The sequence below is a fragment of the Temnothorax nylanderi genome, unplaced genomic scaffold, assembly GCF_030848795.1.
Source record: "Temnothorax nylanderi isolate EJ_2023f unplaced genomic scaffold, tnyl_v1.0 TNYL_tig0014_pilon, whole genome shotgun sequence".
Classification (NCBI taxonomy): Eukaryota; Metazoa; Arthropoda; class Insecta; order Hymenoptera; family Formicidae; genus Temnothorax; species Temnothorax nylanderi.
In genome coordinates this window covers 550,885-567,586 of record NW_027249076.1, presented here as the reverse complement: position 1 = coordinate 567,586, position 16,702 = coordinate 550,885, and the positions used below count along the sequence as shown (strand labels likewise).

The 16,702-nt window shown below is 36.0% G+C and overlaps 1 protein-coding gene across 10 annotated transcripts in view; it reads right to left on the bottom strand.

Moving 5' to 3' along the window:
• Window positions 1–542: 542 nt before the first annotated feature.
• The window catches only part of Pip5k59b (Phosphatidylinositol 4-phosphate 5-kinase 59B), a 34,357-nt gene continuing 18,197 nt past the window's right edge, over window positions 543–16,702 (bottom strand). For 8 of the 10 annotated variants that reach the window (XM_071697951.1, XM_071697952.1, XM_071697958.1 and 5 more), the window contains 4 exons: window positions 13,809–14,016; window positions 13,120–13,325; window positions 11,242–11,342; window positions 543–5,578 (listed from right to left, as the gene is read on the bottom strand). In XM_071697951.1, coding sequence (XP_071554052.1) covers window positions 5,423–5,578; window positions 11,242–11,342; window positions 13,120–13,325; window positions 13,809–14,016 — 671 coding nt within the window. In that variant the 3' untranslated portion in view covers window positions 543–5,422. Of the gene's footprint in view, window positions 5,579–5,992; window positions 10,054–11,241; window positions 11,343–13,119; window positions 13,326–13,808; window positions 14,017–16,702 lie in introns of those variants that run through there. The other 2 variants (XM_071697957.1, XM_071697956.1) reach the window with 2 other exon arrangements.

Below are 16,702 nucleotides of genomic sequence, written 5' to 3'. Positions count from 1 at the left end.
AGGGTATAAGTTGAGTCACCGTCTCGTTAGCCCCTGCTTCGTCGTGCTTTGTCAATTTCGCCGACAGCTTCTTCTTCGACGTTGTTACATAGGATTATTCTAATTGAGATAATAGCAATAATGACCCGCGATGAAAATTGAAATTTGTCGGCTTTACACGGAATATTTAATGACGTAGATTATTAATTGCACTATTATCTTTTTGAGAATAGACACAGATTTTAAGAAGCAAGTTGTGCCGGTGCGTTAAAACGTGAGTTGCATGACATAAATTTTTGTGTTCATGCGTTTCGTTTTCACGTGTCACTTCACATACTCACCTTCTTTTCCGGATAGTGACATTTTCACGTTACAATCTTTCGAGAGTAATCTGCGGCTGAGGATATCCATCGGTAGATACAAATAAATAGCGTAGGATTCGAAATGTTAATAAATAACGCTATATAAATTTATAATATAACAGCATTTTGTGACTGGACAGATTCGGGATTCTTTTGGTGATCGAACGGAGAACATGTGAAATCAATTTCGTTATAAATAAATAGGACGCAACAATAATTTATTCTTTATTATCGTACATCAATACAGGCTGGACTAACGTATCCGCCTAATGAGGTATCGAGACATCGCGATGATGTCCCAAAAGAAAAAAAAAAGAAATAAAATGCAAGACACCGCGCGCGATTGCGTGGCGTGTAAAGAGTGTTCGGTAATAAGCATGTCTGTGATGAATCGAATGATACTTTATCGGAAATCAAAATCGCCGCAGACCTTTCGTTTTCTTAACTCGCTTACGACTAAAAGGATTGACATATCGACGCTTTCGTCAAGAAAGATCATTCCATTTTTCGATGAGGAATATTGTTTTGTTCACAAAGTACGCTTGTGTCGCCGAATATCCTGCCTGATATATCTACGTCTGAGTAAAGTGCGCCATTTATATGTATACATGTACATATATAAATACATACTTTTCATATCTCCAAATAATATCTTTCTGTGAATATGTACAGAACGAACGTCGAACGCGACACTTGAACGCGACTTCAAGCGTGCCGAGTCCTTACAATATAATATCACCCATATCGCAGAGATTACATTTTAACCGTTATTAAACCGCACGTTGGGGCGATATGTGAAATCGTAACGAGATTCTTTGATATCCCCTATTATCTAATTTTTTATTAATATTTTACTATTATTTATTACTATTAAATTCGCTATATATAATGCGTACAATTATTGACTTCTACATATTTTACACTCGCCTGTCATGCTAATTGAACAATTAAGGCATCAGCATTGAATTCTTGAAATAACTTTCTAATTTTTATTCGATTTGTGAAGATGGCTTCACGATATAATTTACAATTTATGTATTATTTTAATAAATATATATAGATATTTAATATTAATATTAATATAATGTACAATAGTATATTCTTTGTCATATGTCGAATTAGTTTACTTGTTTGCGATTTCATGATTGTCTTCCTAATCTTTAACTCATTATATTAGAGTATTTCAAATATAATTAACAGTAAATCAGAGGCGAAGGAAAATCATAGAAAGATCAGCATGACGCTATTAAGAAGTCAATAACCGTTCTCCGTTTATTTCCCTCGATTATTGCATTATGCTTATGCCTTAAGAGAGTTCATCTCTTTTTCCTATAATTCAAATCTATTTGTTCAAACTATCTCCAAATTATTTTTGGAGATTTATTGCTGCCGCTGTCCTGAATTACATTACATTCGCACGGTCGCTTCTTGTTCCTCGAAAAAAAAAACATCTATTTTTAATACTGCGTGTACAAGAAACACGAAAGAACCGTATTCGGTTCCGACGATGCAAAGAGCGAAAACCCGAATTGGAACATCGGAACTTGCGAGATCGTAAGTGCGAAAAAGGAATGTTTTCCAAATTGATCTCTTTCGAGAATGTTGTTATTAATACCAGATTAGCGTATACGACACTTCGCTAAATTGCAAATGATTTAGGTAAGGTCGAAGCTGCTCAGATTTATGCGAGAATGTGTCTTCCGAGAAAGCATATTTACACATATGGAATGATAACGCGATTATCGCGGCGAATTCGTTAGTTTCATTGGCAGATAAACGCAACGGAAACTTGTGCCTGTTATGACAATTAACTCGTGGGCAATTGAGGCAAGTTTTGCATTAGAATATCTATGCCAGGATCTATTGAGGTAATTGCTGGTTACCGCTAATATCTTTCAGTGCAATTTATATCTCGGCACTCACGATCTCGGTTCGTCCACGTTTCGCGGATATATAGCTTCCGGAAAACGCGCATCTATACACCAGACGTGTTAATCACGTCTAAATGTATCTAAACGCGCACGCTATCGAATGACACGACTATCTTCAGCAATCATAAGATCCGCGCCCTGATAAAATCGATCTACGTAAGTAAAACACCGCTGATCTCGACAGTTTATGCACACAATTGTACTCGAAAAGTGTAAAAGATCTAAAAGAGAGATTTTTGAGTGGAAGGATCGTTAGAGGATCTACTCTCTAAGGATGAATAAAAATGTGAAAGCAGTCTTCATGAATAGACTTCCGGAAGTGATGCTCGTTGCGTGTACTCGACTTAGCCACATAAGAATTCCTTAAATAGATATGTAAGGCAGCGCACGGTAGCAAAAAAATAATAAATAACTTAAAAGTAGCGTACTCGTTGCCGAAAGCAGACCGAGGCGATCGACTCGAAAAACGTGTTTACGATTTTTTCCAGTCGACCGGTTCTCAGAAAAATCCAGAGAATTATTATGAACAAATGTAAAATTGCCTTAATTTTTATGCATTATTATGAAATTATGTGTGATATATTTCCAGAAACATCTTCTGGACCATTTTTGAAAAATCTAAGATTTCTACTATGTTCATTCATTCATAATCTATGATATAATTCCACTAAACGATTAATATAAAAATCGACAATTTCGAATAAATGAAGGTCTTCTCGGGGTTTTCACGTACAACAAATATAACAGAAGACACCGAGAGGAAAATATTTCTTCTCGAGCAAATAATCTACAATGATTCATCATCATTACTCAAGTTTAAAAAATATGATTTGTTTTTCATTTTAATTTTGTACCTTCTAATTGTCTTGTAAAAATTCTAAATGGAAACTAATTGCACTAATTTTTCTCTCGGTATAAAGGGATACATCGGGCGACATCCCATACAGTTCCGAGTACACTTGCTTATTACTATATATTTGGACTTACATTAATAATCCTAATGCCTTTTTCACACTAATTCCAGAGATTTCTAAATGCACCAACTGCCCGTCAGGCCAGTCATGTTCCGTAATCATTTCTGTCTCGCTCTTTTTTCGCTTTTTTAACAATTATCCCCGTGTTCGCTTGTCTACAGGTGAGTCTGAAAGGGAGCAAATAAAGAAACCAGGATAAGAAACTCTCGATAAAATAAAACAAAAATAAAGCGTGGGCCGAGGGAGGATCATAAAAATACTACAGATAGTAATTCTTTTAAGACGATCGATTTAATATTTCATAACGATAAAATGTTTCAACAGTTTAGGCTTCTGCGTATCTAGCAGAGAGAGTTATTTTTGTTGATAATGCAATGTTTTTGCAATGATTTAATGTCGAAAAACATGCGATTTCTTAGTAAAGAAAGAACATCGGTAATGAATATAACGATGTGCGAAGGGCCAATATTGTAAATTATTCGACGACGATAACAGTAGTAATCATAAGAATAATAATAATTACTTTATTTAAATAATATCAGTAATAATATACGTATATTTATATATTGCCGAACATCTTGATCAAGTGACAATTCATTAAGTAGTAATTCCGGGCACAGAGATAGAAATGGACTAGGCGTCATGAATTCGGTCGACAATATACTCCTTCTAACAACATTGACGTCGAAGATTATTTAACAATTAAGAGGGAAAAGCATCGAATATCTCGTTTAAATCTAATGCATGAGGTGTCAAGCTTTAAAGTCTGTACAGCTAGTCCATCGCTATCGATTGCCGTACGCACGTTTCTCAACCCAACCTTTCATCTCAAATTCTCCAAGTATAATACATGCTGTGTACATAACTTTATCTGGATATCTAACGAATCATTTTAGTTCGCAATGCGAACTGGTATCCCGGGGTAAATAATAAAAAAATAGTAGAAAATACAAGAAACTACAAGGAACTACAGTTCCTACGACATTATGTAGACATTAGAAACCCACAGACATAATAAATTATTATACTACAGAATAATACATTATTTTCGTTCGACAACAAGAGTTTCGTGAGTTTCATGATGAAAACCAATTGGCTACTTTTTGTAAGTAACGTAGTCGGAAAGAGTAATATTAACCAATTGTATGTAGAAACATAGAATTAAATTAAATTAAATTATAAAAAGAAATCTCATCAATAATCATTAAATACTACCACGAATTAAATTCAAGCATATCTATAGAGTTTTATTATAGGAAAGTGATTGAGGAAAGTGGTAGTACTTAATGCTTGATTAAATTTCATTAATATGTTAATAAGTTAATTAAATGTATTACTGTTTTGTGACAAAATTCAGATAATACTAAAAAGTATCTTACTGAAACGATACAACATAACGAACAAATGCAGAAATGGAAGAGAACGCGTGGATTAATAGATCATAAACAGACACGCGTCTACATCGAATCGTTTGCCTTTTGTCAAATTCTTGGCACATTTGCACAGTTAAAAACATCATGCATGTCTGCAACATAAATTTCTATTTGATTTTGATTCTCAGCGAGATTATCGTTCCTTCACCGATAAAATACATATAAATACAGCGCGCATTATTACGTATTGCACAGGATTATGCGAATTATACATGCGTGCAATGTTAGCCATAACTTTTTTTTTTAAGCTGAGTATTTCGTTCATTAATTTTACATTATTATTGTTACTAAATTTACAAAGTATGTTAATATTAAATCACCAACCACAGAATATACAAACATCTTAAATATATCGATCTTTAATTTGTTTCCTTATTTATAAAAGAGCAATTAAAACAAACATAATTGTAAATTCCTCGTACATAATTGTTCAAAATATTTCATCTTTATATCATATTATTAAAGACATTATTGAAATATTCAATTAATGTTCTTATCAATCGATATTGCGTTTTGCATTTAGAATTGTTTTCACCTAATCAGCTTTATGATAAGATTATCATCAATAATTCGTTTTTCAACGTCATGTGATTTGGCATAATCCGACCGTATTTCAGATCCAAAGTTTTAAAAAGACTTGCTCGATTATGTGCATTTTATATGCTGTAGCGTCATCAGTTTCGCAAAATTTCGGACGGTTGCAAAGAAATAATTTAAATTTATTCTGATGGACTCTGCGTGCGTCATGGTGCCCGACGAATGTTTAATGCCCTTTGCATGTTCCTCATGATCGCGACGTGGTTCACGCTACCGCGCTTCAAGCTCGTTCTGATATGACGATATAACGAAAAGGTTGTGCTTTGCTCCAATTGATGCTGCCCGCCTTGGCTGGTTCGTCTCTGAATGATTCGAGAAAGATACAGCTGTATCACTATCGTCTGCCCACATGTATAACAGTTCTCGAGTTCTCAAATAAGTTTTCAAAAACTTTATGCAATAAAATGCAATTAAATCGTATTAAAAATAACATGTAGGGATAATATCTTCGATCATTATTAGGAGTGATTTCTGTTGGAATCATTTAAAAAAAAACTAAGATTTACATGTAGAAATTTTACAGTTTGAGATACACACATTACTACTTTTGTGATTGTATCTGCTTGATATATAAAGCACGTAAAATCGCAAAAAGTAGTAATTGTGTAAGTGTGCATTGGGTCAATTAGGAGACGAGCCATAACCATAAGTCGCCAATAACGGCAAAAATATTGATACATCATAATCTTGCTATGGAAATAAAAATTAAGTGGGTATAAACTCTCAAACACTTTTATTATTGTCGTAAATTATGAGGAACGGCCCATAATGTACGAATGTAACAGAAGACCGAATCGGAAGGTAAAGGGAATGTAACGCCATATCATGCATATATGGCATGTTAACTGGGCACAATTGGTAGTCTTGGACAATTACGGATAATAATAACAAAGAGACTGCTAAACCTGTAACTTGACAAAGCACATTGATCTGTTTTGAATAATGGTTGAAAAGTTACAGATGTTATTTCACGAGCGGCATCAATGTCAGTTTTGTGTAAGCACACACGAAACACACAGAGAAACATCTGCGTCCAACACAGGGCGCTTTGAAAGCGGGAAAGATTTTTATATTAATCGAGAAGGAACGTGCACACACACGATATACTTGAGCAATCGCTGAAAATCACATTAAAATGAAAAACTTTAAAGCGGAAAACAATTTCCTCTATCAATTTTTTTTTACAAAAGAGAGAAAATATGGACATACATTATGTTAGGACAATATCTCAGTTTCATAAGCAACACAGCAACCTTTTTCGCGCACGCATTGCATACTCTTACGATGATTCTCATCCTCCCTGAATTTTCCGCGCGATTTAATAAGAATTATACTTTGCGCCAACGTCAATCCGGATTCCAATATTTAAATTCCCGAGGATATGTTAAAAAAATATCACACACTTTCGAAATTGCTAACGCTGTTAGTGGTACGTTCGCGCGGGGATCGGGATCCTAACAATTATTTATTAGCAATACCCGGCGAAGGGGTATTGATTTAACAAAGCTACCTGTGTGTCATGAAGCTATCTCGGCAGTAAAATCTGCATCCACGGTAAAACTTTAATAACTCTCGTGGATTCTCGTCGATTCTCGACTTCGCTCGGTAAGGTGCAGTCGAGCTAGACCATAAAAATATCTGCAACACTAATACTCTCATTCGTCGATCGTTGTACGCGTTCTGCTAAAAGACACAAATGAAAATTTCTCTCGCATTGCGGAATGCGTCTCGAGGTCCCTCGGCAAAAATCCGGTTGAATGCTTCTTCAATTGGATAATACATCGTGGAAACACGTGACGGAATGTGCCGATGTACAAAATAAAAGGTATATACGTTAATAAAACGATGTCTCGAGATGATACTTTTAAAGATCCGTTACCGAGATGCGGTGAGATTTTACCGCCAATCATAAATGTGTTACACCGACATGTTCAGAAGCGTTTTATAATGATAATACGTATAATTGAACAACATTCTGGCGTCTTCAAAACGTTCGCGATAAATCTCACGTACTATTATAGCAACGCGATTACATATCTGAATGCTCTGCTACTACGGGGTATTGTACGTACACGGCACTATAAGTCCTTCTTTTTTTCCTCGCCAAAATCGCATTGCGTCATATTATTTTATATTATACAGCACCGGCAAGAGGCAACATTTTTTTTTTTTCGTATATTCCGATTCTGATGAACGTCGGATACGTTGCGGAAAATTTTCAAGCCTATCTTTATTGCAGATTTAATCTATCTTCTACTGCGAATTCGCTATGTCTCTACAGTATTCGACACTTCTGTTAAATAGAATATGTATCTTTCTCTCGATCCTTCTCTCCCTTATCAGAAGATATCGTTTATTATCGTCTGTAATGTACTTTTACATTTTTTTTAATTTCGAAATGTACACATTTTGTTAATTTCTATCCACAACTTTGATGTTTATCAGATAAACATATGTATAATTTTATCTATGCGTCGAAAAAAAAGTTTCGGGAACATTATCGTGCTATGAAAAATTTAAAAAACTGTTACGTGGGAATAAATTTGACGTTAGGCGCTTTTGAGAAAGAGAAAACAGAGAAGGGATGATGTTTTGCAAAATATTAAATATTCTTTCGTTTGAATCATCCTCTGATATGTTGCGGTCGCTACGACCGTTGAAATACGCCGAGTATATTACAAGGGTATAACATCATACCCGCGGCAAAGATTTGACATATAAAAAATATGTGTCTCTTGTTTTCTCAGGCTGTTTTAGCACGATCCGAGGCTCATCAGAATTCAGGAGGGAACAACTCGATACGTGTTACCTTTGCGAGTATACACAAGCACGTTGTATTTATAATATGTATACACGGTACACGCACACGGTTTATTGAGCGCGCGTATATGTATGTATTAGGTACATACAGAGACAGACAGAACGTGAGACACATATAGATACATAACACTAACTATATACCTCGCAATAAAACGAAAAATCGCGCGGGCCTTCTGCTAGCCGAACTATGCGCAAGCACACTTTATTTACAAAGCTCCCCCGTTCGCCGTGCGTCAATTACATGTCGACGACACCTGTCCCGTGTTCGCACGGCCCCTCGGCGTGTTAGTGGAACCTAACGGTATTAGTGCATCGACGGCGACGACTCGATTAGGAAAAAGAATTATGTGTGGACAGTGGGAACGCGTGAAAACGTCCGGAAGTAGACGAAATGCCATTTTGACAGCGCCTCATCCCTTAAGAAGGGATGTCGCCAACTCTCTACTCGCTACACAATCCTTGACACAATTCTCGTGATTATCTCTAAAATTCTTTTTCGACGTATTTATGTGTTCTATTGCCTTCTCATTTTCCTATGTTTCAAAATAAGCTTTCAGCTTTGAAAGATTATAAAAATATTTCATCTTTCTGACGTTGATTTTTGTAAAAATAAAAAAAAGGGATAAAAAAATATACGAGAGAAAATTAGAATTATATTTATTTATATTTTAAATCTACATGAAATGTCTTTGAAGACATGTATTGCCCGCTGTGTCTCATTAGGCCAATTTTTGAAATTTTGTTGATGAATAAAGGAACAGAATAAAATAGACATATATGAAGAATTTAAATAGGTCGATACAACGTCAAAAGAATTGAAAACGCCATTTTCAGTCCTTTTTGAAAATAAGAAAATGACATCTCTCTGTGAAAATTTTCGCATTGGAAAAATGGCATTTCGTTCACTTCTTAAATTGATTTGGAACAATGTCAAAAGCTTTATCGAGTACTGTAGGCCGACGAGTATCACGTTCTTGTTAAATACGTAACCATAATGATATTGACTCTCCTATACCCAGGAAGATTTGAGGATGCCCATATAAGGATATCGAAAGTGCTCCCTTATCATAGCGCGGGAAGCACACTCGAGATAATCGCCCACATGTTTATGTATACAGATATACATGTCGATAAATTAATGCTAGAAGTCGCGGATCGAGACGAATGTCTCTACCGAACGCACGTTTAATGAAAATCGCGTTAAGTACAGACGTTTCGTGACGAAACGTTTCATAGAGTGAATGAAACATGAACGCGCCATCAAAATGGAATGGTCCTTGCAATCTCGATCCAAAAACAGATTATACATATATTCGCCTCGATCCTCGATGAAGCTATTCGTATCATCTTCCATTTTTAACCCTTAAGTAGTCTTGCGATCAAGTGGCTTTTAAGATTAAAATAAAAAAAGGTGAGTATTCTTACATAAATTCTAATTTGCAAATTGTTTTACGAGCCACTCTTTGCTCAAGGTAAAGAATGATTTAAAGTAGAGAGTGCAAGTATGAATAACTAACAAGCGGGAAGTTAAAACGAGGAGAATTAAGAGGAGTAGAAAAATCCAATAGAGACAGCGATGATAGAAGAGGGTGGAACGCGAGGAGAATGAAAGATCAGATTTCTAACGAATAAGGTGCTACATGTCCGGCGAGAAAAAATTCAAATACCAACACCGATACCAGCAGTAGCGAAAATTAAACGCGATTAAAAGCCTGAATTACACCGGGCTTAGTAAGCAACCTACTCCAACGCGACCAATCAAGGGTTAAATCGTACTTCGCTACCCGCATTCACACGCTCATTCTCTCATTCTCTCTCTCTCTCTCTCTCTCTCTCATTTTCTCGAAGATTTGTCGCTACGGCGGTGCAGATCACCCACAGAGCACGTTGCGCACGAGGTGACGGAGATTATTGGAGAAGGACGAGAGTCGTGCATTCACTCGCGCTGCAGTATCTCCTGATTCAGGAAAATAGACAAAGCGTTCAGACAGTCTGACTCTCTCGCATGGAGCGTTCCAAAGCGGCCGTTCGTTTCTGTCAGTGAATGAATTTAATGAGAGCTGAGACAGATCTGTGTTCTCAAAAGTAAAGGAGAGCAGCTCGTGGCCGTCTTTCCTCTCTTTCTCTCTTTCTCTCAGAATTGATGAATACTTTTGAACTATTCTGGCTACCGACGAAGCTAGACGATTATGCGAGATACTTCGCTTCCTTCGCGATCTCCAAGCGAATCTACAATATTCTCCTGTTATTCAAAATAGTTACGTCAGAATTGTATTTAACATTTAAACCAATATATTCGACGTGATTCTTCGGGAAGCGAAAACGCGTGTCGCGCAACGTAAATCATGCTGACGTGTACGCTTCACGCGCATATTTTTGCGTTTCGTCAGTCCTGATAAAGCGTTTGTTTACTTTTCAATAAAAACGCGTGGCACGGCGTAAGAGAGAATACGCATCGTCGACGCGTTTGTCACGCGAGCAATCTCCGCGTGAAACATCTTGGATAATATCGACAGTCGTTTTCGAACGCGTGTTTCTATTCTCATTTTTAGAAGTGAAATTCGCGGCTTAGGACGCTCCATGCGGATCGTGATTAATCGATTCATCCTGGAAAATCCTGCGATACTTGAGGGACCGTTAAAGGAGGCTTGAAGACGACGTAATTACCGTTCGATAGGCTTTTATGTGACACGTCACCGTCTATATTTAATAGTTACAGTAATCCTCGGGTCACTCGGGGGGGGGGACACGTTTAAATAATTCGATCAATCGACCACTGACGATAACAAACTTACCATCTCGTATAAATCGTCTGTTCATGGAAATATACAACGGCGGCAATGGACAATCATGATATTATTATTATTATAACAGCGAAATAAAAGACACATGTACTATCACTGGTAATAAAATTATAAATTAAATAAAATTGCCTTGTAAGTAAAAATTTAAAAAGGGATATTCTTTCAAAATGAATATTTTTATTCAAAGACTCAATTTCGTAATCCGCGTTGTTGGTTTTATGAATGTATATTTAAATGTAAAAGGATGCATATATAATTTTATATGATGTCAGCATGATTCTCCATTGCTTCAGCTGTAATTTCTTGTGTCCGATCGGTCAATGAAATGAATTGAGACTTACCATCTCAGTCGTGAGACTCGCTAGGGCCTCCTCCACAGTGGCCGCGATCCTTCCACCGTCATCCTGACGTTGATTACCCTTGATTGGCGTCGTCGGGCAACCTAAAATTATCGTTAATCGTCATCGTGCAAAAAATAAATCGTTGGTCCTCGCAGATTACCATTAACGGAAGGTAAGAGGTATTCCCGAGCGATAGTGTGATCTCCAAATTAGCTCTATATTCAGAAAAAAGCGGTCGCAATTGTGAAAGATTAAGAAATCTTCAGATATATATTTATATGCAGTGCAAAATGTTACACGACAGCATATGCGTAGCATCTGTATAAATGTTTTGTATAAATGATTTTAAATGGAAAGTGATTCAAGTCTGTGCCTCTTTCTCGAGGTTTTTCCAATCTTTGAGCGAAACATGAAACGTTGTGCATTCGAGAAATTGTGTTGTTTACGCATGAGAAGAAGCGTGTAATTTAGTTGCTTGCATGAGCCAACAGTAGAGAAATATAAAAAAATATAGACAAAGGTCGAAACTCATCTGCCAGCGGTCTTAAACAATTCTTGAAGCTCAGAAAACGTATACAGATGAAAATAGAAAAATAAAATCAACATATAGACAGGATTCGATGAAGAATAATCAAAGAGTGAAGTTTCGCGTTTTCCTTTATTGTCCCTTTCATAATTGTCAGGCATTTTAACAAAGCTTCATTTAAATTAGCTAGACAGGGCTAGACAGAACAATGTTGATTGATTATAGCTGTTCTATTCGACTCCGCGCTTCGATATAATTAATTCTGTCATAACTAGTGCACGAAATAGGATATGCAAAGCGACTACCGGAGAATTACAATTTCGCGCAAAATGCATCGAATTGTAGATGTGGTCGTTTTCACAGCAATTGCCGTAAACGATATCTAAATAATATCTAAAACGGTTTCTGCTTAGAATCAAAATCGAGTGAAAACAGTTTTGTCACATGTCATTTGATTAATAATCCTGAAGCACAATCGACTATACACACAGCAATAACATTAGTTATAATAACATTAAAGTTATACACGTTTCCCTTTTAATTGTCACATTCATACATTTTGTATGCGTAATATTTCAAGACAATTAAATCATAAATTTTTAATTTCAAAAAAATCTTCTTTGCTCTCAAAAAAGGTTATAACAATAAATAAAGATCATAATAAAAAATCAACAAAGATAAAATTCTTTTTACATTAAAAAATTTTTTGCCGAATTGACATTTTTTAGAATATAATAATCTAATAATTGCATGTGATATATAGTTTGAAAATTGATGAAAAAATGTACATGTACACAATATATTTGAAGATTAATGTTCAATGTTAGAAAGATTAAAGTTTTTTATAAACTGAATATTCAATATACAAACTATTCAAGGTTCAACAGTTCTACGATGTTAACAATTAACGAGATACAAAAACCTATCGCCAACATGATTGTCGATATTATTAACTCGATTGTCGATATGACTAACTCTGTTACATCATTCAATTTATATCGAACCAAAATAAAAAATACTCATAAAAAAGCTTGGAATTTATAGAATCAGCCTGGTATAGTTCTGGAAAAGTATAAGTCGACTTTCTAATATATATTCTCCTCGTAAGAAGGTAACAATCTAGAAAATAATTAAAAAAATCTAGAAGATCTATGTTACTCGGCAATTAAACAACGAACGGCGAGAATCACGGTCTATGGACGTCTACGTTTGTTTTCGCACGAGCGTCTCCTCGTTGGAGCGTTCAGAGGAGATAGAAGAGAGGGGGAGGTATCAGCAGGAGAAGCCGAGAAGTCCTCGTGGCAGTATCCTTCAGGAGCCATAGTAGATGTTGAGCGCGTAGAGCAACTTACCTATGTCGCCGCTGCTGGAGCTCTCGGTGAAGGACGGCGTGCCCTCGGTCCACGTGGGCGTCGAGCCCTCGGCCGGTGGGGTCCACGTGAGACCGCCGCCACCTCGGCTGCTGCTGCCGCCGCTCTCGACGCTCAGCGACGACCTGGTTTCCCTGCCGCCGCTGCCGCTGCCGCTACCGCTACTCTCCAAATGCACGTCCGATATGCTGAGGATAAATTCGTTCGAATGACGTTTAACGCCGACAAACTGAGGGTATCGAGTAATCATGTGTGATTAAATTAAAATCAAATACTAACATTCTCCTTTTCCTGAGGTTGCCGTGATAAAGCAAAGAAAAGAATGTTTTCGTTTAGATGCGTGCGAAGTGCGAAGACAAGCGTAAAATATATCTCAAGCTAAATATATGTAACATCGAAAAAAATGTTCAAGCGGTGTAAGGACGTATCTCTCTGTGTACGTGTCTTATCAATTGCATATCTGGTCAAACAGTAACATCTATTTCTAAAAGCTGTATGCTTTACTAAAAATTTCGCAATTATTATTCTACATTTTTGTTGGCGAATTTTCTTGTATCAATGTGAATATACAAAATAATGATAAATATTCTTCTGTTGATTTTGTTACTGGTTGAGGATTGAGTTACTTTAAAATTATCAATGATTAGCGATTAGCAAAAGAATGTACTCACCTTACAGAGTCGTGATACGTCTTGGTGAGGGTAACGTGATGAACAACCTTATTTTGTTTGGAATGAGCAGAGGAGAGACTGCTCGCGAGGATGGTGGTCGCGCCGCCTTGCTGAAGGTGACCACCGGAAGCCAGGGTTTGGTCGTTCGAGCGGACTGCATCGTCAAAGGGCGGGGGCGGGGTGGAGCAGGTGGAAGGAAGGGTGCCACCTACAAAAAGCGCGCTACAATTAGCCCTAATTAATACCACGGGCATCGAAGGCTAGGGGTAAATAGTAGGCAGAGGATGGATGAGAGAGATTCGTTTGCACTAATAATCACACTCATATATGATGTTACGAAGACGACACATGTGTTTACAGAAAATTACGATTTACTCAAATAGTGACAGTATAGAATTCTAGAATAAATATAGTTTTTATCAAAGACTTCTCGAAACTCTGATATACAGTTAAAAGATTTGGAAACGTTTCTTATAAGACGGTATTTACCACTGTATCAAGTTGCATACGTTAATTTATTGATAGCTTGATTATCATTGTAAAAAAATTGCGATTTTATCGATACAAGATGATTTAAAGTTAATATCTATCACTTGTTGATTTTATATATTTACGCAGATTCAAAAATTAAATCGACAAAAGCTCTAAACTATTTTATATGTGAATCTAATTGTACTGCACACGGAATTTTTAACGTGTACATTTAAAATATATTTTAATTATATTAAAATAATTTATATTATTACAATAATGATATATATCTCTTCTAATTCTGTAAAAAATCAATTTTTCTGTCCGTCTATATGTACATACATGGTTAATGAAGCTTAGAATAAACAATTATTGATATTTATAAGAAGGAAGATAATTATGTGAAGTTTCCAAGCGCGATTGTGTACGCAGCGAGAAAACTACGCAGAGCAAAATTACATTTCCAACATTTTTAAGAAGGCAAGCTAGCGATAATTTGGCAAACCAAATTTTATGCCGCGATGATATTTTATTATTTACTAAGATTATTATTGCATTTTTAAAAATGCTGGAAATGTCAATAAAGCATCTATATTCAAAATTGATAGAAGCAACTTTGAACGAGTATTATATTATTCACTAATATATGTCTACGTAAGTGCAACAGCAAATAAATTATTTAGTTAAAATATGTACGATAGGTTCAGTTTTATATACGATACGATCGCTATGCCATTAACGTATTCATATGTGAATATCCTCTTGTGTTGCGAGATAAATTACTACTAATTCATTAACAAAGCTTCAGATTGACTCGATATACGATTAATGTAGCACAGTACGCGACTAGGAGATAAATAAACGCAATTGATTAAGTAGACGGATATTGGATTACACAAAGTAAATTAGTAACAAAAGAGAGATTGTTCGGAAAATAATAACACGATACAAGCAAAATTTCATTTCACGTGAAACACGTTGCGTTTATTCACTCGCTGATGGCAATGAAATTCTATGCATGCAGTTGCTATAATAAGACTCGAACGGTACTTAAGCTAATAGGGACATCAATTACACAACGTAACGATCGATAACTTTACACAATAAGCAGGGAAAACTCGAGAACGATTTTTGCTATACATAAACGATACCTCGTCGATGTCTTAAATCGACTGACATTGAAACGTCGCAGATGTGGGAAAGATCATCAGGAAGATATTAGTTCAACACAGATTATTCTCTCCGGTCTATTAATAATGACAATCGCACATTTAACAGTAAACATATCATTTTACGATAATTTTAGTGATTACCGAAAATACTGTTATCACGATCTGTGATATGAGATCGGGTGATGATGCGCAGAAAATAATAATTATAAAAACGCGTGCTTGTCATGCAGCAATAATAGAAAGAGGTCAAAAAACATTTTATGTGATAAGCATTCAGCCGAGAAACATGAAAGCTGTAGTTCTTCACTTCTTCCTTAAAAGGCTGGAAGCTGCGATTCATTTTTATAAGATTGCAAGATTGCATTTAAGAGATTGGAAAAAGATCTGATATACTATCGTTTACGCAATTGAAAATCGTATCAACTCGATGATATCAAGACTCTCATCGTTATAAATATCTTTTTAGATCGCCTTCTCTTTCTTGTTTATATATATATTGATGACTAAGTTTCGTTATAATCTAAATTTAACCAAGAAAAGAAATAACTTTATGTAAACGATCGCGTCTTTCGATAAGTATGTAAGAAAGAAACATTCGGCTTCAGCATTCTAAATTCTCGATTAAACGATAAATCATCGCAGTGGCCGCTCGAAAGCGATTTAAATTTTTGCCTCTCGTATTCAGCACCGATATTTAATAATCCCGCTTTCAACACAACTTCCTTCTTCTCCCGATTTAATCGAATTTCATTGACCGACAATGTAAACGGTTGTTTAACGGCGCTAATTTCCTTTCCGTAATTCAAATTATCCAAATGTGTATCTTCTCGTCGAGGATTCTTCGTTTCGTCTCTCCCACCCGTCTTAATCTTCTCGAAGGTCTTCACTTTTTTGGAAACGGAAGATTTTATAACATCGCTGTTCCTATTTCGAATGTCGTCAAAACTAGAAGGTATACATTCTTCTCTCTTGGTTATGCTCAGCAATTTATCTCGATTCGCATCTTTCAGATCATTCTTCCTAATATCGTCGAATAAAGATTCTTCTTCATGAAAAGTAGAACTTCCATCGCAGCTCTTAAAGTCAGGTTTCGAAGACTTATATCTGTTCAATCTCTCATTAGTATGTCGATCAAATTTACTCATTCTTTTGCGGACTATCTTATCTTCCGTGTATTCATCTTCAGCACCGTAACTGTTTGGAAAGATTCCTTTGAATCCGCCTCTATTATTTCCTTCATCATCTATATTC